We start from the raw sequence: 23,638 nt of genomic DNA, 5'->3' as shown, positions 1-23,638 counted from the left end.
ATTCAGTTGAAAAGTACCATTTTCTAGACTGTCAAGGACCCTGGTTAGGAACTGGTTGAAGACACTACAGGCCAAAAATCTTCATCATGATGAATAGTATTGGGAAAGAGAATTTACAGAAATTTTGAAGCCCTTGACAAAGTAACAGAAATGTTGTCTGAGGAAAGTCATGTCAGTATTTCCAACCTATCCCATTCTTAACAGATTGATGGAAAAGCCAGTTCCATCAAGGAATAATTTACTGGCTCTTAACAGTTTTAAAACAATTGCTTTATGCCAACTCAAGCAGCAATTTGGCTTTGAGGATGTCACCTTGGGGGAAAAAGGCTCTCATAATTGTCTTTGATCCCAGGTTTAAGGAATTGGTGCTTGTTTCTGCCAGAATAAGAGAAAAGGGCTTTTGGAGAAAGTAGAATGAGTCATGGAGAAGTACTCTCCTGCAGTGGAAGACCAGGAGGATAAAGAAGACAAAGAAAGTCAATGCAAAAGACTGTTTTTGAAAATTTCCTTGGACGATATTTCAAAGAAACTAGCAACATAAATGTACTCTTGACCAAATTTGAAGTTAGTACTGTAAACAAAGGCAACAGGACCCCCAATATAAATCTCCTTGCATGATGAAAGGGAAGACAAATTTCCTAAATTGGCTGTGCTCACTTGTATTTGTTTTTGCCTTTCCAACCACAGGTGTTCCTTCAGAAGGACATTTATCTTCACCTGCTTAACTTCTGCCCAAGAAAAGACTTGAAATGAAATCCCAGTTGGCAGACACTCTTATTTGAAAGAAAACAGTAAGCAAAAATTGGAAACAAGCAAAGAAAGTCATAACTTAGAGGATGAAGAAGAAAGTGGTATTGATTAGTAAATCATTAATCTTTAAGTTTAACAGTGCATAGAAATCCTCGACTGCTTTATACATTACTCTATTATTCATTATACTCTCAAAACATATGCCATACTTGTATTTCTTCCAATTACAGTAATGAGTATAGAAGACAAAGAACTAATTAAGTAAGAATTTTGAGTAGTTATTTTTAAATTTTTCATAGTTAAATGATTATTGGCTGACTCACTATATTCAGTTGGTTCTTGGTTACTCCATTTAGGTCAGAAATGAGGTCTGTCACTCATAGAAAATGTCCAAACCTGATGATGCATGCTTTGTAATAGTAAATACTGTATATTATTGCATCATTACAAATATCTTTTTAAAGTGTCTACATTTTTGTATAACTAGTTTAGCTTGTTTCCAGTGTAACTGGCTGCTGCTCATTGTAATTTGAGATATTAGGATTCATTAACAGTTGCTATAGAGCTATTGTTTTTCACTTTATTTTAAATGAAAAACTTTCATACTGATCTAGATTTGGAATTATCAAAGTTTGTCGTTGAGATATGAGATAAGCTCCGTTCATTGATTGCACTAACGTTTCTGATAACAGTTTGTTATAATGACAGATGACTGTAGATGCCATAATGTCATTATATATGTAAATGTATGTATGCACAAAGTAAGTATCATTGTTACACACAGATATTGCCTACGCAGTGTGGATATTGTGTAATGACAGCCAGCTAAGATGAACAATTAAAGATTACTTTTTTTTTTCTTTGATTAAATACTATTAACTTATTGATAATGGTAAAGTAACAGTTGGAAGCTTTATATTTTCCAATTATTTTCATGACTACTAAATTGGTGTTTGTTACTGTTTGGTGAAAGCTAGAAATAAAAAGTAGAAAAATGTTTGTTTGAATGTGTTTCATTACTTTATATGGTTTAGACTATTGTATGTATTCTCACTTTGCAGGCATATATTATACATCATGGGTAGGTACAAAAAGTTGTGGCATTAATATAATTTTCATCTTTTATTTATAATTATATCATTTACTATTTTCTTTCCCATCTAAAAATTAACATTTTATTGACAGTTTTAGACATGTCTTTGCTAAAATAAAAATAAAGATGACATTGCACATGAAGTAAATTGTGTGTGGTATTATGGTTCATGTTGTTAGAAATGTGTTGATAATTGTCAGACATTTATGGGCATCTGGGTAACTGCCCAAATTACTCATCTGGGAATCTGGGTAGGATTTTTGGTACACATTTAGACACTAATAAATATATTTAAGTTGCTATATATTGGTAGGAAATTAATAAGACCACACTTAAATAAAAGCAGGTTGACAAGGTCATACTCAAGTAAAGACAGGTTTTCTCATAAATGTATTTAATGAGTTGTTGCATATGAATAGAAAATTGAACAGAAAATACTTGTTGAATAAGTTGTTTTATTGATAATTAACTAAATTGTTACATACCATTAGCAAATTGACAATATAGTGCTTAAATGAAAGTAACTTTTCTCAAATATTTTCAATAACTGAATTGGTCTTGCCACCTTCCTACCAATATGTAACAAACATAAATAAAAGCAGCTTTTCCCATAAGCATACTCAGTAATTGAGTTGTTACATATCAGCAGAAAGTTTAACGTGTAACAATCAAGTATGATCTTAACAGGAAGTTGATAACACCATAATTAAATACAAACCGCCTTTTTCATAAATATATTTGGTAAACAAATTGTTATATATCAGTTGATAGTTCAGAATTCCATACCTAGAGAAGCAGCTTTTATAAATATATTATCTAACTAAGTTGTTAAGTATCAGTAAACATTTCTAAATATTACATAAATAAAATCAGTTCTTCTCATATTCAGTAACAGTAGTTACATGTCATTAGAAAATTGAAAAGGTCATGTTTAAATAACGTTTCTCGGAAATATGATCAGTAAAGTTCCTATTGGTAGGAAGTTTGTACGACCATGTTTAAATGGAAGTGCTTGTAATAAACATATTCAGTAACAAAGTTGTTGCATATCAGAAGAAAGTTGGTCAGACTATACTTAAACAACTTTTTTTTTTTTTAATATATTCAGTCACTGATTTGTTCCAAACCAGTAGGAAATTAAAACCATACTTAAAAGTTGTTCAATATCAATAGGAAATTGACAAGACCAAACTTGATGACAAAAGTAGCATTTTCCTTCTAGGTTCTCATTGCCCAAGAAAAAATGGCAACCAACACTGTTTATGTATTTTCTATGAAAGATTCAAAGTATGCTTATAAGACAGAGTGTAGATCATGCCTTGAGCATTCTTCAAGACCAACTAGCACCTTGTGGGTTAATATGTTGGCCAGAGGAGGGCAGGTAAAGATTAACCTGTATGTTTAAATTAAAATTATCAAGTATATCTTATAGATTTTTTAAACACTGCTTGCATTCAGTAGTATTTAAAACAATTCACATTCTAAAACTTTAGATTTGTACAATCAAGTTATTTTTATCTTTTATTCTAACAAATCAATTTATTTTTGTTTAAAAATCACAGGTATTTTTAAGAAACAAATTATTATTATTATTATTATTTTGAAGTTTTAATTATGTGGTGTCTTTATGCAAAAAGGGGCATCAGATTTTGTCGCTGCAACTATTATTAAGTTGTTGGGTAACATACCACAAGGTAAAGTCCAGTTTCCATACTATAATTTGACCCAGTGGAGATGATTACCCTTTTCTGCATGTCATGAGGTTTCACTTAATTATATTCAAAACTTAGTTAAGCAATTATATAGGATGTTTGGAAAGTCAGTGTGCAGTTTTTTAATCATATTTTATTCAGTCTATTTCAAGCCAGCAACTGATAGCAGTGTTTAGAAACAAAATAAGAAGGATCCAGGCCTGTATTGATGCCAACAGGGGTCACTTTCAACTTTGTTTATAATTGTCATTCATATTTACCTCCTGTATTCTATATTGAAACATGTATGTTAATAAATATACACGTGCACAGTGACTTTCCGAACACCCTGTACAACAAGTTATGGCAACGAAATTAGATTAAAATTTACATTATAGTTCAAAGTTTTATATTATCTAAATTTTATTTTATTTTTTTTTTACTTCAAAAGAAACCTTAACTCTCTTGCCACAGGTAGCTTTTACTGCACATGGTACAAGGTTTTAGTATTTTGCTTTCTAAATTTTATTAACTATTTGTTTATATTGTACAAATAAGTATAGAACAAAATCTTAGCTAATAATCAATATATGTTGTTTTTATCTTAAATTTATAAGACAATATTTTTAAAAATTTTAATTTCCACTGTTACTTATGTGACACATTTTCTCTAGGTATCTTTTCATCTCTCTTTTATCTATTATCCCCCAAGAAACTGAAATTAAACATAAATTACACACTATAAAATTGTTATGTGTTAGATAAACCATACTTTTTATAGCCTTATATTCTGTTCAGTTACAGAACTATTCAATAGAAAATAAGATACCTCCTGCAGCATCCATCTTTCACATCTTTTTCAAGATTTATTAATAGCTTTATCTTACAGTTAATTATACATTACCTATAACCAGTAGGAAGTCAAGGTTTTCATCTGTCTAATGATATTTTACTTTATGTTCTGAATAGATAAGTGTCAATTTCCATGGGAGTCACAATGGTTTACTTGGATGAATATCTAACAGCTCTTGTTGCATAGTTAGAAAGCCAGACAAATTGTAATTGTTAAAAGAACTGGTCTACTTTTTTGCATGTTAGTTGTCTGTTCCTTGGTACATTATATAATTAAGTAAAAATTTAATGTACTGTTACTATTAGTATAAAAAAAAGTAGGGTTAACTGTCTTTAACAAGCAACAATAACAAAAAATACTTGGTTGAGTACTTTAGTTCTTGTTTTTCATGTTTATTCTTTATTTGTTATTATAAACTAATTATATAACTAATGTAAAAACAGAAACCTCTATGTTAGATTAGGTAAAATAATGTAATAAAAATATTTCAAAGGGTACATATGCAAGCAGCTCTTGAGTAATGTAATTCAATTGTTATGCGAGTTGCATGTTCCCCAAGTAATTTATATATTGTATGGTGCAAACAGTAGTTACACATGGTTTAAATGGCAATCAAAAGGCCAATTAAAAAATAAAATTTAATTATAAATATATAAGTAGTATTATGAATTTAAAGGTACTTAGGATAAACAAATGTAGTTTCATGCTGGGTTTGGAGCCATTCTAGAAAGAAAAGGAAGGTAATTTAGATTCATTTTAATTTATTTGGGGGTGGTCACAACAACAATCAAACTGACCAATCTTGTATGGAGCTAGGGTAGAGTAAAGAACAGATAAAATGAGAAGTTGTATTGCAGGAACATTTGAAATGTATTTAGGTTTTAGAGATTACACAATTGAAATTTGGAATTTTGAAGTGAAGAAAAGTATTTTTAATTTTGATGCGAAAATCACTTTGCACACAGACTATTCAAAAGAAATACTTGGTATATTCAAGGGCAAATCTTTTTAGTTTATTAAAAATACTTAATGTTTTTTGCACGTGAATTTTATGAAGATGTGTACACTATATTAAAATGTAATAGTATTAGATGTATAAAGACTATGAGTACAAAAAGGTCATGTGGTTGATCAGATCGATTAAGCTCATTATTTATCTTGTCTGTTTTGTCTCTGTAACTTGAATTCTTCTACATGTACTCTTTACTTTATATTATAAATAAAAAGTAGGTAAATATTTCTGTTTACACATTCTTAGGATATTTTCAGAGAAAGGAGATAAGGTTTTTTAATCTGTTGATAAAAGCCATTACCACTTTCTACACAAAAAGTCTTGATTTCTTGGCTAATTATATTTGTTAAAGCTAGATGTTTGACCAATAGAACAGTTCGACACACCATGTCCTAACAGGTATTTTAAAATGGGTGTGAACAATTCCATACAGAACTGGTTAAACTGCTCTCAACATTGTTTCAACTTTTGTCTCAGCTACCACTTTAGTGTTCTTTTTTACATAAATGTTTTAGTTACAGTTGAATTGTATTTAGGTTTAATTTTATATTTTATTTAATTATGTGTTACTAAAATATTAACTATCTCATTGGTTCATAAGGGCAGCAAATGTGCAATTCTTCTAGTGGCTAAAATTTTTCAACTCATGATACTGTAATATTGGCTGCAGATGCCTGTAGATATGTGTCATGATGGAAAAATAAAGATGCTAACAGACAGAAGGGAAATAAAACATTAAAAATGAATTATGTGAAAAGGTAAAAATATGCAATTAAAAAATCTAAAAATGTTTTTCAAGATTTAACTAAAATTAAAGATTTACTTGTTTCTTTTTCAAACATTTTGTTACATTACATGCAGCAACTTTAATATTTGCTATTGAAGTTGGAATTACTATGGCTGATGGCACCAGACTTGCCCTTCAATAAGCCCTTGTTAAAGGATTTAGTGTACTCATTCCAGTTATGGGGCCTCGATAGTGGGTGATGTGTTAGAGAAAATATAATATAAACATTTACCTAAAAACAACTTATGTTACTCATTTAGAAGGTTCTAGAAATTGTGCAAATGAAATCCGAAAGTAGGATAGACAAATGTACTTTTACATTTAACGGGTAAATTGCTTTACATTTGAACAATTCAGAGTCTAATTGTAGATAACTACTATAAATTTTTATTAAAAATAGTTGTTAAAAATAACCTCGGTTATGGTATACAAAATATTGTCATGTTTAACAAAATCTTACTAATTTTTTATAAAGATGCATTAAGATAGCTTAGAGTTAACATAAATATTGTTGTAATGTGTATCATTCTCCATTCAATCCATGCTCATTGGGTACTGTTCTGTCTTCATAGGGTTAATGTTTTGTGTGTCTTCACAAAATTTAACAGGCTTTCAGTAAATGTACACAAAACATCAGGTTTTTTTTATTGAACTACTTGTGCTGAATATTTATCCATGAATGTGTGAGTGATTATCACTGAGTGTAAAGTGTTTTTCATGCCATGATTAAAAATACTTTTCATCTATCAAATTATATTTTAATTTGTGTAATCTCTTGAAACCTCCTAAATAAATATCGAGCATTATTTTTCATGGAAATTTTATATTGAATATGTTATTTCCTTTATCCCTATTCTATACAGACTTGGTTGACCAACCTTGCAACAATCATAAATTTTAAGTTATGGTCTTTCTAAAATGACTAACAGAAAAGTAGTTATTTATCCTAAATAGCTTTAAACAGCTTAAGGCTCATATCAGTTTACATCTGTTTCTACTTAATTTAAATTTTTAGTGATCTTTGATCTGTGTATCAATAAATCCCCACTATACAAGGCATAAATTGCACAGTGAACATGCAGTTTGTATTACTGTATTGAGTTACACAATGCATAAGCTGGTCGCGAGCATATGCAGTGTCCAATAACTAATTTTTGTTTTAGTTACTTGTATAATAATTAAAAAAGAATATAAATGAAAAACAAGGAATGAAATTTAATCCAACTACATTTTTTTCATAATGACCGTACTAGTGCACTGAATTTTTTATTTAAATAATGCATCTAAGAACATGAAATAATAACATGCACGTAGCAAACAATTTCCCATAATTCTTCAAATTTAAATGGCATCCTAACTAGGACAATAGAGACTTTTTGCTTGATATCAACCCCATGAGATGAATTTTCAAAGTGGAGATAAAATCAATCAAACTCTACACTGAAAATAATCTAACATCATATGTCATTTGATAGATAAAAACTTTGCCTTCTTTGTTGATTATGACATTTCCACATGGTTAGGGAACTCAGTTTGAGATTTGAGGGTCATGGGTTCAAATTCCTGTTCCACAAAACATGCTGGGCAGTAAGTGGTGATGACTAGCTCCCTTCCCTCTAGTATTTCATTGCTAAACTAAGGATGGCTAGGACAAATAATTCTTATGTAGCTTTGTGTGAAATACTAAAATAAACAATTATTGGCTATAAATGATACAGTATAAAATGTTGCAGTTTGTTCAAAAGAGGATGTGGCATGTGGGCATGGCAGACGGGTGTGATGCTCTGTTTTATGATTTAGTAAACAAATAGGATTGAAGGCTTTTAAATTATTTTGTTTTAGTAATTTTTATATTATAATGAATAATTTATATTAAATTCTGTATTTCAATGAGGAGCTGTAAATTAGATAAAGGGGGTGGGAGACCTAGAGAACAAATGTAACAAATCTTATGCTACAGGATTTTGAAGATATTTTTGAATGTCTCCAAATAAGATTGAGAAATTAAAACCTGTATTAAGATGTTATTTATTAACTGTTTTGATTCCAAGTTTATTCATGTATGTTGATAATAAAGTAGTTTAATTAAATTTTTAATGTAAATCTTGGAATGGTCTTGATGTTGCAAGGGGATTAAGCTGCATTTACTGATTGTAACTTATGCATCATGTTAAAGTATGACATTAGATGAAGTGGTTAGTGATATGCATGTATACTTGAACAACCAAAAGCTACAAATATAGATTTTAAATATTGCAATAATAGGATTTACTAAAGGAGATTGTTGAATTAGAATTTATAATAATGAGGTTCATTAAGAATTTTGGTAAAATGTATTTTATATTTTCAAAATTCCTTTGTGGATAAAAATAAGTGGAAACTTTAATACAGAAGAAAGTAAAACTAAATGTATCATACTTTTGCTGATCAAGTGTGAATATTAATGACTAATTTTGTATTTTTCTTTACCTCCACAGGGTGTACGAAAGAGTGCTATTGGCCAAAGAATTATAGCAATTCTTCCATATATTAAACAGGAAATTCCAATCATGATTGTGTTCAGAGCTTTGGGTTTTGTGGCAGACCGAGACATTCTTGAACACATCATCTATGATTTTGATGATCCAGAAATGATGGAAATGGTACTTTTCATTTGCAGTTATTTAGGTGTTTTGAATTGTTGAATAACTGTCATACTATTAGTAAATAGTGTTTTCACCTCGACAAAATAGAACAGAGATTTTAGGGGTATCTAGTTTGTGAACAACAGTAATCCATTTGCTAAGAAATAGTTCAAATGAAATTTGAGTGAGACATATGATGAATATGAAGATGGAACCTCTGTTATATCATTCAGAAAGAGGTGGATAAAGGGGTGGGATTGTGAGTTGGAGAGTGTTTGTAAAGAAAGAAGTATGGATGTTGATAGATTGTTCCACCTTCAGTATTTTAGATTCATTCTTATTTATGGATATGCACTACTACTGATTAAATTTGCATTAAATTGATCCAGTTTTAGTAGCATTTTGTCACTGCATCTGTGATTAAACAAATTTGCATATGAATAAACATAGTAAGTTCAGCTTTATCTACACTTATTGAGACTCGCATGTACCATGAGGTCAGTAAGATATTTTTTCATTACAAAACAGTTTTATTATTGTCCTGGTAGGATATGTACTTCACAAAAAGAATTACTCTAGTAACTGGGTTGTAGACATACCTGTTTATAGTGTTCTAGTTAATAAGTATGCCATTTTGTCTGTTACGAGTATTTAATGTACCAGAAAAGTGTGTACAAGATACATAATAGTCTTTGTATCAATTTGAAAATTACAATTAATGTTATATGGGCCTACTAGTCTACCAAATTTCATCAAAATCAGAAGGTGTCAAGCTGAAAGTGTTGATTGAAATGATGTCTCATTGTTCAGAAGATGAAGTACAGTTGCATTAGATTGTGGAAGTACGAGGTCTGTTCAAAAAATATGTGGACTGTTTGAATTGCGCAGCTCCAGTTGGTTCCAGGGGAATCCACTTGGTGTCACTAGGTTCGCACAGATCAGCTGATTACGATGCTATTTCCCGATTGCAGATATCTTCATTTGTGTATTAGCTACGCGGTTTTAAGTGAAGTGTGATTTTTTTCGTTTGGCGGATTTCAGAATGAATGACCTGAAGGAGCAATGACTTGCTGTGAAATTTTGTGTTAAACTTGGAAAATCTGCGACTGAAAAATTTGTTATGCTTAACGCGACTTACAGTGATGTTGCTATGAAGCGTACAGCATGTTTCAAGTGGCATGAACGTTTTAAGGATGGTCGACAGTTTATTGAAGATGATGAGCGTCCTGGACGTCCTTCCACGTCAACTGACGACCCACACGTCGACAAAATCAACACACCTGGTGCGGGCAAATCGACGTCTGACTGTCAGGTAGCTTGCTGAAGAGTGTGGGATATCAGTTGGATCTTGTTACAAGATTTCGACCGAAAAATTGAAGATGCACCTCGTTGTTGCGAAATTCAGCCCTCAGAACTCGTGAGTTTTTGGCCAAACACTTGATCACTGTTCTTCCCCACCCCCCTACTCACCTGACCTTGCTCCTTGCAATTTTTTCTTGTTCCCCAAACTCAAAAGACCCTTGAAAGGAAGAAGATTTGAGATGATTCCCGAGATTAAGGCAAATGCAACGAAGGAGCTGGAGGACATTACAAAAGAAGCATACCAGGACTGTTTCAACAAGTGGAAACACCGTTGGGATAAATGTGTGCATTGGGGAGGAGAGTACTTTGAAGGGGTCCCAGACCTGTAACTTCTAAATAAAGTACATTTTGTTTTATGACGTCAGTCCGCATATTTTTTGAACAGCCCTTGTACAAATAGTTGTATGGTGAGTGGAGTTAAATAGAATAAATAAAAAGCACATTTTTTGAAGAATTCACAATATGTGTATACAAATATTTATACACAAAGAAAGAAAAATCTAATACACATAATAGCAACAAAACATTTTATAAGATTTTTAAACTTTTAACACAAAGTTTGGCAGTGTGGTAAATATGATCACTGTTTCTTTTTTTAATAAATCTCACCCAATATTTTTGTTTTTCCTATGGCAACAGGTGAAACCATCTCTGGATGAAGCTTTTGTAATTCAGGAGCAGAATGTAGCTCTAAATTTCATTGGATCTAGAGGTGCTAGACCAGGTGTCACTAAAGAGAAACGGATTAAGTATGCCCGAGAAATTCTTCAGAAGGAAATGTTACCTCATGTTGGAGTCAGCGATTTTTGTGAAACTAAGAAAGCTTATTTTTTGGGGTACGAAAATATTCTTAATGATCATCTCAAAATGTGTAATCACTTTTTGCACTTAATAGGAAAAAAATAAATTTGGAATACTTTATATACATTACATTTTTGTGATCTTGAGCATTTTGTTTCATATTTTGTCCATGGGTAACCCTCATGCTATAGCAGTGGTTCTTAACCTGGGTTCAATCGAACACCAGGGATTCGGTGAGTCGGTCTCAGGGGTTCGGCAGAGGTCCAGACACACTATGTGTGTGTGTCCGTTCCATTCACCACGCTCATATGATTCCTGACGTCATGCTCCACTTGGTAATCATTGGCTGAGGCTGATCACATCACATCAATTGGCCTTAATATCTGTGCTGCAGGGAACTTCGTGCACTCAGCAGTCAACTTGTGAGTGTAATAATCATGCATCATTTGTGATTTTTTTCCTAATCATTCAATCCCTTCAAACTAACTATGTCGAGCAAAAACAGAAAGTGGTCGGATGAATACGTACAATATGGATTCATGGGTATAACGGAACATGATGGGAGTCAGCATCCTCAATGTGTGATTAAGTTGCGTACTTGATCGCAAAGCAGGGTAAACCACACACCACTGGTGAAGCACTTGCAAAACCAGCTGCATTGAAGATGGCGAATATCATGCTGGGAAAAGCTGCTGAAAATAAGTTATCCCAAATTCCTCTTTCAAATGACACCATCAGCAGCAGAATAGATGACGTGAGCGATGACATCTTGGCTTAAGTAGTTGCAGATCTGATTTCAAGCCCAGCAAAATTCAGCCTTCAACTCGATGAGACCATCGATGTTTCTCATTTTGGTGTATATGGCCAATATCTTCAATGCTCTCAATCATCTCAATCAACAGATGCAGGGCAGTGGAGTCAACATCATCAAAGTGGAAGAAATCCATGAAGGCTTTTCAAAAAAAGCTACCGTTATGGAAACGACGAACAGAGAATAACTTTGCAAACTTTCCCTTGCTGGACGACTGTGTAAGTAAGATCGAAGATGTGTCTAAAACCAGAGACATTTCTGTACCTGGGGAACTGAAGCAAGTAATTGTTGTGCACTTAGATGAGCTCACAAAGTCTCTCGACAGATACTTCCCCACCAGAGAGTCATATCCAGCATGGGTGAGACAGCTGTTCACGTTTAGTGTTGCGACAGCAGATGTCAATGATGAATATCTTGATGAAATCATTGAACTTCAGCAGAGCCAGGTTTAACAGCAACTTTTCAGAACAACAACACTCTCAATGTTTTGGTGTCACCAAATCGTAGCGTACCCTCTTATTGCTAAGAAAGCCCTTGAGATACTCATACAATTTGTCACAATGTATCTTTGCGAGCAATCCTTTTTGAGGATGATAGACATAAAAACGAAAAGTAAAAGACTTTGTTGCGAAAATGACATGAGAGTGGCACTTGCCAAGGTGAAGCCATGCATTTCTGAACTTGTCTCTGAAAGCTGAAAGGCAACAGCAAAAGTCGCATTGAGTTGCTCCTCGGTGTGGATTCCTGTAGTGGTGAGGGGACCTCCCAGGGAAGGTTCTGTTCTTTCTGGTTACCTCCTCTGGGATCTAAACATCCACCCACATGTTTGCCGTGTGTGGCAACCGGTGAAGGGAAGGAGAGGATCCTGGTGGTTGAGGGGTCCAACCCTAACACACCACTTTGGCCTTGAATTCCTGTAGATGGGCAGCCTTTGGGTGGCCCCCGTTTGGTCGATTGGCTGGTCCACTTGGGCAAGAGACAACCAAGTACTAGTGTTGGAAGTTCTCAACGAGTGTTGTGGACATTGTGTCTAATGCTGGTGTTTGGGTATAGTGCTCACGAAACCCTTGCGTTGCTGCCATGTGCTTGCATGACATTGTAATGTATCCCCTCGTAGGGCTCCATGGTGAGTGGGGTCAGTGGGCACTGAAATTTTCTTTTTTTCCTATGGATCCTCCTACAAAAATGTAAATAAAATAGTGAAAAAACAGTCAATAGGTAAATGACCACGTCTTGAAGACTCTGAACAGCAGTCTTCAACATCTGTAACACACGTACCTCATTTTCTTATATTACATTCTCTTTCAGAAAAACCTTTAGGGCAAATGTCCCCCTTTTTTATTCAGAAGGGACTAGAGGAACTTCCTGGCTCTCCAAAGTCAGTAAAGAAGCTTCGTTCTGGAGACATATTGGTTGAAACATCCACATCCCAACACAGTGAACTCCACTTGAATTCAAAGGCAATTGGGGATATACCTATTGAGGTTACCCCTCATGCTACCTTGAATTCATCACGAGGAGTTATTGTTGAGAGGGATTTGAAGAACGTAACCAAGTCAAAGATTCTCGCTGGTTTCTCCACTTAAGGAGTTTCTGCAGTGAGATGCATCTCCACTTGCAAGGACGGAGTAACACTGCTGACAAATATCCTTTTAGATCACCACATTCACCTGCCACCATCAAAGCAGGTTATCTAAATTGCAGGGTATGGCCGTGTAATCCAACCCTTTCTCTTGCTCAGCCACTCAAAGACGTCATGTTGTGGTTCCTTGGCTTGTGCTCATTGTAGTGGCAAGGACCACGATGCCTATGATTGTGACACGGACCCACATTGTGTCAACTGCAATGGTTCTCACCCTTCCTTCTTTCGTTCTTGCCCTAAATGGTTGGAGGAAAATGAGGTGCAGCGTTTAAAAATGACTCATAACATTACTTATCCTGAGGCTCGGAAATTACTGTCTGCCACTTGATCTCGGACATATGCTGCTGCGCTTCATTCCCCCACTACAATGGGAGTGCAGACAGATCTCACTTTGCCTCCAAGAGAATTGTTTTCAAAACAAATGAAAAGCCTTTTGACCTCCATGGTTAAAAAGGTTGATGAATCAACTTCTACACCCATCTTTGTTCCTCCCATACATTCCAACAAACCCCAAGATCCACATCCTTTGGTTTCAAATTCAGGCATTTCTTCAGATACATCTTTTTCTCCGACCCCAAGATGCACAACAATCATTCATTCTCGTCCTCAATCACTGGAATCCTCTTCCAACAACAAAGACCTGCCCAATCGATCCAGGGCAGGATTCATGGAGGTCGATAGACCTACTCCGAATAAGGACAATAAAGAAAAAAGACGTGGTTGTAAACAGAAAGGTTCTCCAGCCACTTCGCCTACGCATCATTAAAAATGGCCACCTTGATACAATGGAACTGTCGAGGTTTACATTCTAATACGGATGACATCAAAACACTGATTGCTTCCTACCATCTTGTATGTCTTTCCTTACAAGAAACATTTTTGAAACCTGCCAATATAGTCAGCTTTTAGCCGTTTTCTCAGTACAGAAATGAGAGGCTGAGTGATGAATGAGTACATGGAGGGGTGGGACTGTTGGTTGATCAGCATGTGCCCAACCTGTCTTTGCCACTCGACACACCCTTGGAGGCCGTAGCCATCCGTGTTTCCTTGGGTCATACTATCACTGTTTGTTCTTTCTAACTGTCACTTGGAGAGACATATGATCAATCAGACCTTGATGCTCTCGTTGAACAGTTGCCGTCTCCCTTTCTAATCCTGGGGAACTTTAATGGGCATTATCCCCTCTGGGGGTTGATTTGCAGAGCATATGCTCTCTGATCACAACCTTTCTCTTTTCAATACTGGTTCTTTCACTTATTTTCACACACCTAGTCAGTCCTTTACTGCTATTAATCTCTCGGTTTGCTCCCCTTTATTATTCTCCCATTTTACATGGAGGGTTGACATTAATCCACTAGGCAGTGATCATTTCCTTATACTTTTGAGAGAGACTGGCCATGGTCAATGCCACTTTACCTGCATGCCCCGGTGGAAACTGGATCAGGCAGACTGGTCCACTTTCACTGCTCTCGCAGAACTTGATCCTGCCATTGTCTGTCAGCCATCAATAGACGACTGTGTGGCAGCAGTAACTGATTGTATTATACAAGCAGCTGTTCAGTGTATTTGTAAAACCTCGACACGTTTTTCTTTTTATCCTCGTCCATGGTGAAATCCTGCCTACCACATGGCATGGAAGGCTCAAAAATGGGCTTGGGATTCTTTCCATAGATATCCCACACTTTCAAACCGCATCGCTTTCCAACGGGGCAGTGCACATGCTAGGTGGATAAGATGTCAAAGCCAGAAGGAATCTTGGATTAAGTTCACAACTGGCATATCTTTTACCACCAGTTCCTAGGTCATGTGGGACAGGGTTCGAAATGCCAGTGGGCACTACAATTCTCTCTCTCTCAATCTTACTCTCTGATGACCAAGAGGTAGCTGATGTTCGGAGCATCATCGATACTCTAGGTGAAAGCATTTGCAGGGTATCTTGTACTTCTGCTTGTTCCTCCACCTTCTTGGCCATCAAGACTCGGGTGGAGCGTTCTGATCTTTCCTTTCGAACTGACTGTCTATCTGACTATAATTGTCCCTTTACACTGGTGGAACTGAAAATGGCCCTTCATCGGTCTGGCAGTACATCTGTTGGACCTGATGATGTACACTATCACATGCTACCCTATCTCTCTCCTGCTTCTCTTGATGTTCTTTTAATTGTTTTTAACTGGATCTGGCAGGAGAATGTTCTTCCTACTGCCTGGCACCAGGCTATTATCGTACCTTTTTCTAAGCCTGGGAAAGATCCCAAGTTTTTTTCAAACTACCGTCCAATTGCTTTGACGAGCTGTCTCTGTAAGACCAAAGAGAGGATGGTTAATGATCGTCTTGTTTGGTTCCTCGAATCAACCTCCTCTCGCCCACCCAGTGTGGGTTCCTATGACAGAACTCCACCACGGACCACCTGATTTGCCTTAAAACGTCAATCAGAGAAGCCTTTGTCAAACGACATCTTGTATCAATATTCTTTGACATTGAGAAGGCTTATGACACAACATGGAGGTATGGCATTTTGTGAGACCTCCAAGTATATGGGTTACATGGCCATTTACCCATGTTTATTAAAAAATTTTTAATGGACAGGAGATTCCAAGTTTGTGTGGGTTTGACACATTCCCATTATTTTCTACAGGAACTTGAGGTCCTTCAGGGCTGTGTTTTGAGTGTCACATTTTTCAGTATAAAGATTAATGCCATCACTGAACAACTCCCTTTCACTGTTGCAAACGGGCTCTATGTCGACGACTTTCACATCTCGTGTCAGTTGTCGAACATGAGATATATTGAGCGGCAACTACAAACTGCCCTTGATCGTGTACTGAAGTGGACTACAGTGGATGGCTTTAATTTCTCTCTCTCCAAAACCATTTGCATGCACTTTTGCAACCAACGGGGTATTCACCCTGATTCTGAATTCCGTATTGGTAAAGTTTCACTGCCAATGGTCCATGAGACCAAGTTCTTAGGACTTATCTTTGACTGTAAGCTGACCTTTATACTACACATTAGCTACAGGTCAAATGTACAAGAGCACTGAACATCCTCCGTGCCCTTTATACCACTACTTGGGGAGCGGATCGATGTTCTATGTTAGATATATTGTGCTGTTATTTGATCGAAACTCAACTATGGATTAATGGTCTATGGCTCTGCCAGACCCTCGGCCTTAAAGATACTGGACCCCATTCATCATCAAGGACTTCGACTCTGCACTGGGGCTTTCTGCACTTCCCTAGTTCAGAGCTTGTATGTAGAATCTCATGAACCTTTGCTATTTGCAATTGTCTTTACTCTGTCCTTTAAACTTCGTTCCTTACCAAAGCATCCCACCTGGGGTTGTGTTTCCCTTCCTTGGTGGACCATAATTTTTCAGAACAGACGATCTGCCATTGCTCTTTTTGGCCTTCACGTCCAGGTGCAATTGGATGAATTGGGTCTGTCCTTGGATAACATTGCAGAATCCACTGGTCAGCCCATCCCACCATGGCTTATTACAGTCCCCAAATGTGACCTTTCTTTAAGTCATCTGAGAAAAGCAGATACTCCCGATTGGAAGTATCATCTTTTATATACTGAACATCTTTCAAACAATCTTTCCATTCCAATTTATACGGATGGTTCCAAATCAGGTGACTCTGTGGGCTCTGCCATGGTTTGTTGCTGTTTGGTGGTTGCTTGCAGAATCCCCTCTACAGTTTCTGTGTTCACTGCTGAACTGTATGCCATTTCTCTTGCTCTGGATCATATTGAAGCTAAGCAGTACTCCAACTGCACTATTTATACTGACTCGCATAGATCTCTACTGGCCCTGGAATTGCTTCACGTTGGTTCACACCCTGTTCTTGCTGATATTCAAAACTGACTAGCCCATTTCTCATTAACATCTACTTCTATCCAGTTTTTCTGGATACCAGGCCACGTTAGTATTCGTGGGAACGAGCTTGCAGACATGGCAGCTAAATCTATCTGCTCTGGCACTATCACCACCGTGCCTATTCCATACATGGGCTATGGTCCTGTATTTAAGGCTTGCTTCCATAAAGATTGGAAGGAAGAAGTTGTTCTGCCTAGACTACACATTGGTTAGTTTTTTAACTCATCGTTTTCTTTTATCTGTAACTGATGCACCAATCTGTAGTTTGTGTGACACTCAGATCACTATAAGCCACATTTTACTTTCGTTACGATTCCCAACAACGGCACTGTTTTAAACATGTTCTGTCCCAAGGTTTGTCCATAACATTAGACAGTGTTATTAGTGAGAGTAACACTGTCCACCTTGATAAAATTTTTAGTTTTTTAACAGCCATTAATCTTTTTGTCATTTACGTGTTTTATATTTCTTCATTAAACCTTTTTCATTGTGGTTCCATTTTAAGAGTCACAATCTCTAGTTTGATTTGAAATTAGAAATTGGCTGTAATATTAAATAACTCGACAGCAGGACTAGAAAGGCCAACTTCAAGTGACTAACGCTGCTGTTTGAACTACTCGTTAGTTTTCCTGGCGAGTTATTATTACAATTTTGCTACATGTCTTAAAATTTTATTACTTTACCTTTTGATAATGGCTATAATGACACACAACCAGGACTGGAAAGGCTAACTTCAGGTGACTTTCATTGGTTCTTGTACTTACCTGTTAGTCTTCCTGGCAGGTTATGATAATTAGCATTATGCTACAGAAAGTCTTCTACAAATTCTTTTACTCTAGTTTCTATCTTAACATTGTAGAATAGATGTCAACATTGGTTTTATTCTCTGTTTTTCAATGCCGTTTTGTTTTACCTTCATTTCCTTCTATGTATTTTACTATATTTACTTTTACCTTTTTACCAAACATTTGGCGCAGATGGCCCAGTTGCTTTGTGCCATAAAACACTAAATCAACCGACCAATCAACCACTTTGATTTGCAGTAAATATTCATTGAGTTTTGTTTTTGTGTGAAAGTCATGTTTTGTTGGTTTTGTTCTTTGAACACAGTGATATTGTGTGCAACTGATGCATGGTTCATTTTGTGCACTAATAATATATCTACTCATGTTTTGAATTTGAAAAAATCATATTTTATTTTCCAATTACGAAGAGTTCAGTGAATGCAAGTACGAAAGTTCCGGGGTTCAGTACCTCCAACAAGGTTAAGAACCACTGTGCTATAGGCTCGATTTTGACAAATTCTTTACCCCGAAGTGACCATCAGAGGCTCCATGCATAAACTTTTGGTGTGTTTTGTGTATCTTCACAATATTTTGAAGCTTTTATTAAGCATTACAAGCCTTTTGTAGACAAAAAGTAATGACATATTTTTATTAAAAATTTGTCTGAATGTTCATTTAGTCAATTTGACCTTGTAACCACCATAAAACAAAATATGAAATATATCTAAATTATTCTTTTTTTCCTTCTTTTAGGATAACAGAAAATTGTAACATGAAACTACAATTGTTTATCAAAAAAAGCTTGAATTTTGTAATAATATACATATGTTTATGCGTAGTTTTATTTACTATTAGACCATGGCCTACCTGCCACACAAGCACTAAATCATTTGATGAACGTGCAGTCATGTAACTGTATTGAATTATATAATGCATGAGCTGTGAAGCATTTTCATTTCATTATCTTATCTAATAAGTTTCTGATCTTTATATTTTAGTTTTTTTTCTAATAAAGAATACTTATGAAATGTAATATAGTAATTATCGAGGTTTCTTGTTTTTATGCTCTCAACTGTCAATGAAACTTAAGTCTTTTTTTAATACTAAAGATAATACTACTATAAATTATTTAAGTAAATAATGTATATAAGAACACAGAATAATAACACATAAAAAGCAAACAGTATTTTATAACTCTCGTAACTTCTCTGGCTTTCTAACTAGTAGTAAAAGCAATTAAAAATTCAGCTAATTTCATTTACGTTTCCCAGTGAAGTGAAATAGACAATTTTTAGTACAGAAAACAATGTAGTATAATGTCATTCAATAGATAAATAGCTTTCTTTTGGATATAAGTGATTTTGTATGAGATGCAAGAGAACTTGGCAGTTTCCGAAAGAAAAAGAGATGTGACAGTTTAGTGTGGCAAATGGGTGTGATTTTCTAGGTTATGACTCCATGAACAAAAATCGTTCAAATCTATAAAAATTGTTTTGCCAGAGTAATATCTATGTTATAAAAAGTAATTTGTTAAATTTTGTACTTATTTAGGGGGTGGTAAATTAGTTTGACAAGATGGAAGATGTAGAGAGCAAATGTCACAATTGTCATAGTAAGGAAGATTGAAGACTTTTTAAAAAAATGCATTTCCTCATAAACTTAACAAAACAAATCATACTAGGATTTGATGTATTATCTATGTTGACACGGCATGACCATGTAGGTTAAGTTATTTGATTCGTAACCTGAGGGTCACAGGTTCAAATCCCCGTTGCACCAAACATGCTTGCCCTTTCAGCCGTGGGGGTGTTATAATGTTACAGTCAATCCCACTATTTGATGGTAAAAGAGTCACCCAAGAGTTGGCAGTGGATGGTGATGACTAGCTATTTTCCCTCTAGTCTTACACTGCTAAATTAGGGATGGCTAGTGCAGATAGCACTTGAGTAATTTTTTGTAAAATTTAAAAACAATTATCTATGTTGTGAATGCTAATGAAATAATTTGGAGCATATATAGCTCATGTTACTCTATCAAATTACATTACTTATGTACTGTTCACATGCATGCCTTGTGAAACATTTTTGTTATATTAATATTTATTTTACTTAACTAACTTATCTTAACTAACCTAAAAGATCCCTATTGTCATATTTTAGTTACTTTTATAATAATAAAAATATATACATGAAAAACAACAGTGTACTACATAATTTTTGTTTTCCTATCAGTTTTTAAGGAGACGGAAGCCTACTATTTTATTGTAATGGTATTGATGCACTAAATTTTTAATTAACCCTTTTTACACGGTATCCTTCATTGTGCATGACACTGTTTTAGTGTCTTTCATGCAAAATTTTATTAAACTTTGTTTATTATACCAACTAAAATAGAGTACGATTTTAGCTAATAATTCGTATTTTAATAGTGTAAAAGTTCAAAATTTTTAATTCTATGGGGCTAAATTTTGAACTTCCTCCAGTGTGACTCACTTTCTTTTGCATGTAATCTTCCTTAATTTATTTACCACCCGTCAAAAAAGTATGAAATTAAATGTAAATTACTATCTATAAAATGGCCATCACTCAGATAAAAACCACATTTATTCTTGTCTTGAACGTTGTTTAGTTACAGAGCTGTTAAATTGAAAATTGGTCCTCTCCTGTCACATCCTCTTTCATAATTCTGTGGTACTTCTTTCTTCCATTTATTACATATTACCTATAACCAATAGACAATAAAGGTTTTTATATATCAAGTGTCATGTAATGTTATATTGTGAACACTTAAATTGATAAGTATCAACATTGTTCCCATGTTAAAGTTAATGATTAGCTTGAATTTCTAACTTTTGTTGCAAAGTTAAAAAGCCAGAAATATTTTGAGTGGAAGAGGAATTTGCAAACTCTTTGCATGTTATTAGTCTGTATTGTTTGGAATGTTAATTAAATAAAAATAATTTATTACAATACTATGAGTAGTACAGAAAATAGGGTTACCTCTGACAGTTAAGAGCAAGAAACAAGAAGATTGAATAAGAATTTTAATTATTGTTTTTCGTGTTTATTCTTTGTGTAATTATAAAAGGAACTAAAATGTAAAAATAGATTTTTTTTTTTTTAGGTTAGTTAAAATTAGAGTAAATGATAATATAATTAAAATGTTTCATGGGGCTTGCATATGAGCTGCTTGTACTAGTTGTAGTAGTTTCTGGGTAACGTAATTCAATAGCATAATGCAAGATACACATGTTCTGAATGATTTTCAGCTTATGGCAAGAACAGTACAAAGTCTAGGTTCAAAGAGCGGTAAAACGGCATTTAATTATAGATTTGTATACTGTTATAAACGAAGAGTTATTTAAGGATAAATGAATGTAATTTTGTATCACTATAAAATTCTAGAAAGAGAAAAAGGGTAATTTAGATTTGTTAATTATTTTTGTAGTTATGAGGGTAGTCAAATTGACTATGAAGTTTTGCTGAAAAAAGTTTTAAATGTATTCAGAAAGTCTTAGGAATAACAAAAGAAATTTGAGAGTTTTGAAGTAAGGAAAAGTATTTGATTTTAACATGAAAATTACTTTTCACATGGACTTTTCAAAACAAATATTCAGTATATTCATGGACAAATCTTTATTTTATTAGAAATACTTCAATAAAAAATGATTTTTTGTATGTTAAAGACTTGTAATGTTAACTGAAATACCATCTAATTTTGTGAAAATATACATTTTATTGAAAGTTACAAGTATTAATCTAAAAAGACAAAACAAGTACAAAGAGGTCACATTGTCATATAGAGTGGCCCTATGTTGTGAAACTTAATTTTATAATGCACTAAAGAAGATAGAATAATATGCAAAAAAATAGTTTCTTCTAATGAAAAAGTTCTCTGTTTTGCTAGCTGTGCAAAAAGAGCCATTACAAATGTATCTAAGCTAGTCATTAAGTTTCTAAGAATGTTGCTTGTACTCTTGAGTGAAGTTGATACTTATTTGTTCCAAACACTGTTATACAACAGAGCATTTGATAGATAAAAACCTTAGCTTCCTTATTGTTACAGGTAATATATAATTAAACAGAGAACTATTAATAAATCATGAAAGAGAGGATGTGACAAGTAGGAGTGGTCTGATTTTCTATTCCATAGCTCTGTAACAAAAGAAAAAAAAGGCTATAAATGTTATGGTTTATCTGAGCAGTGAAGGTTCTATATTTAAGTTACATTTTGTAGTTTTTTAAAAGGTTGCAGATAAAATAGGGAAGACTATTCCTGGAGAAGACATGTCATGGTTGTCACGTAAGGGGAAATTCAGGATATTTTTTGTTAGAATATTGTCGTGTAGAATTAGAAACTTGTATACTATTAAAATGTGCATTAATAGCCAAGATTTTATGCTACACTAATTGGCACAACACAAAGTAATATAATAAAATTCAGATGCTAAAACTTTGTTATGCCTGGGGCAGTAGGGTTTACTTAATTTTGAAAGTAACTGGCTAAAACTTTATTTCATGCTCAGGAAAGGTAACATACAGGGAAGTATAAGAGAAGAATATTAACATACTGCTGAATTTTTTTAAGTGTAACAATTTGTATTTGGAGCTGAAAAAGACATCAGTGTAGAAACTGAAATGTCATACTTTGTCATTCAGTTTTTTTCTCAGTTTTTGAATTTTTTCCCTCTTTCTTTAACAGATATATGGTTCATAGGCTACTTCTAGCAGCTCTTGGAAGAAGAGAACTTGATGATAGAGACCACTATGGAAATAAGAGGCTTGATTTGGCTGGTCCTTTGCTTGCTTTCCTTTTTCGTGGGTAGATAAACATATAGTGTATATGTAGCACAAAAATCTATGTACATCTGTTATCTAACTACTTTATTGCTGGGTCAATCTCAATCAGACTTTGAGATGGTAATCTGAACTAGGGGCATGTTTTATGGGGTTCATAATCTACACTCTAAATTATTACTGTCATTTAGCTTTTAATATCGTTCATATAAGTTGATAAATTTCATTCATAGGTGGTATCACATCCTTACACAAAACCAGAAAATATTCAACACAGTAGTAGAAAGCTGTAGAGGAAAGGGCAAAATAAGCATTTTGTATATTTCAAATTGTTATAGCACTCTCTATGGAGGAATGCAATGAAAAAGAAAGACCTCTACAATTGTAGTAATTTTACAGGAGAATATCTGTGTAATAATGTGGTAGTCTCCTCTGAGACTTCCACTAAAATGGAAATTTAAACACAGGTCCCATAAATGATCTAGCTAAGAAGAAATAAATAATATGAAACCCATGTCTCAAGGTTTCTCCTGGTGATGATGATGTAAACATTCTAACATGTAGAGTCCACATGTTAGAAGTGTTTTAAATTGTGTAACAGTTTTAATGTTGTATGTTAGTTATTTATTGTTTAAAATTTTATATTGTATTTTCATTTTCTCTGCCCTAACTCTATGCATTTGGCCAATTTGACTAATCTGGTAAGTGCTACAAAAAATACAAATTCTGGATAATTTTTTTTTTCATTCTGAAA

The 23,638-nt window shown here is 34.2% G+C and overlaps 1 protein-coding gene across 6 annotated transcripts in view; it reads left to right on the top strand.

Moving 5' to 3' along the window:
• Positions 1 to 23,638, top strand: part of Polr2B (RNA polymerase II subunit RpII140) — a 112,718-nt gene that overhangs the window by 44,967 nt on the left and 44,113 nt on the right. For 4 of the 6 annotated variants that reach the window (XM_076460683.1, XM_076460681.1, XM_076460684.1 and 1 more), the window contains 4 exons: positions 3,066 to 3,224; positions 8,664 to 8,828; positions 10,812 to 11,008; positions 22,790 to 22,909. In XM_076460683.1, the coding sequence (XP_076316798.1) occupies positions 3,066 to 3,224; positions 8,664 to 8,828; positions 10,812 to 11,008; positions 22,790 to 22,909 (641 nt within the window). The remainder of the gene's footprint in view (positions 1 to 3,065; positions 3,225 to 8,663; positions 8,829 to 10,811; positions 11,009 to 22,789; positions 22,910 to 23,638) is intronic. The other 2 variants (XM_076460686.1, XM_076460685.1) reach the window with 1 other exon arrangement.

This window comes from Tachypleus tridentatus, chromosome 10 (genome assembly GCF_004210375.1).
Source record: "Tachypleus tridentatus isolate NWPU-2018 chromosome 10, ASM421037v1, whole genome shotgun sequence".
NCBI classification, from domain to species: domain Eukaryota; kingdom Metazoa; phylum Arthropoda; class Merostomata; order Xiphosura; family Limulidae; genus Tachypleus; species Tachypleus tridentatus.
This window is presented reverse-complemented; position numbering and strand designations above follow the sequence as displayed.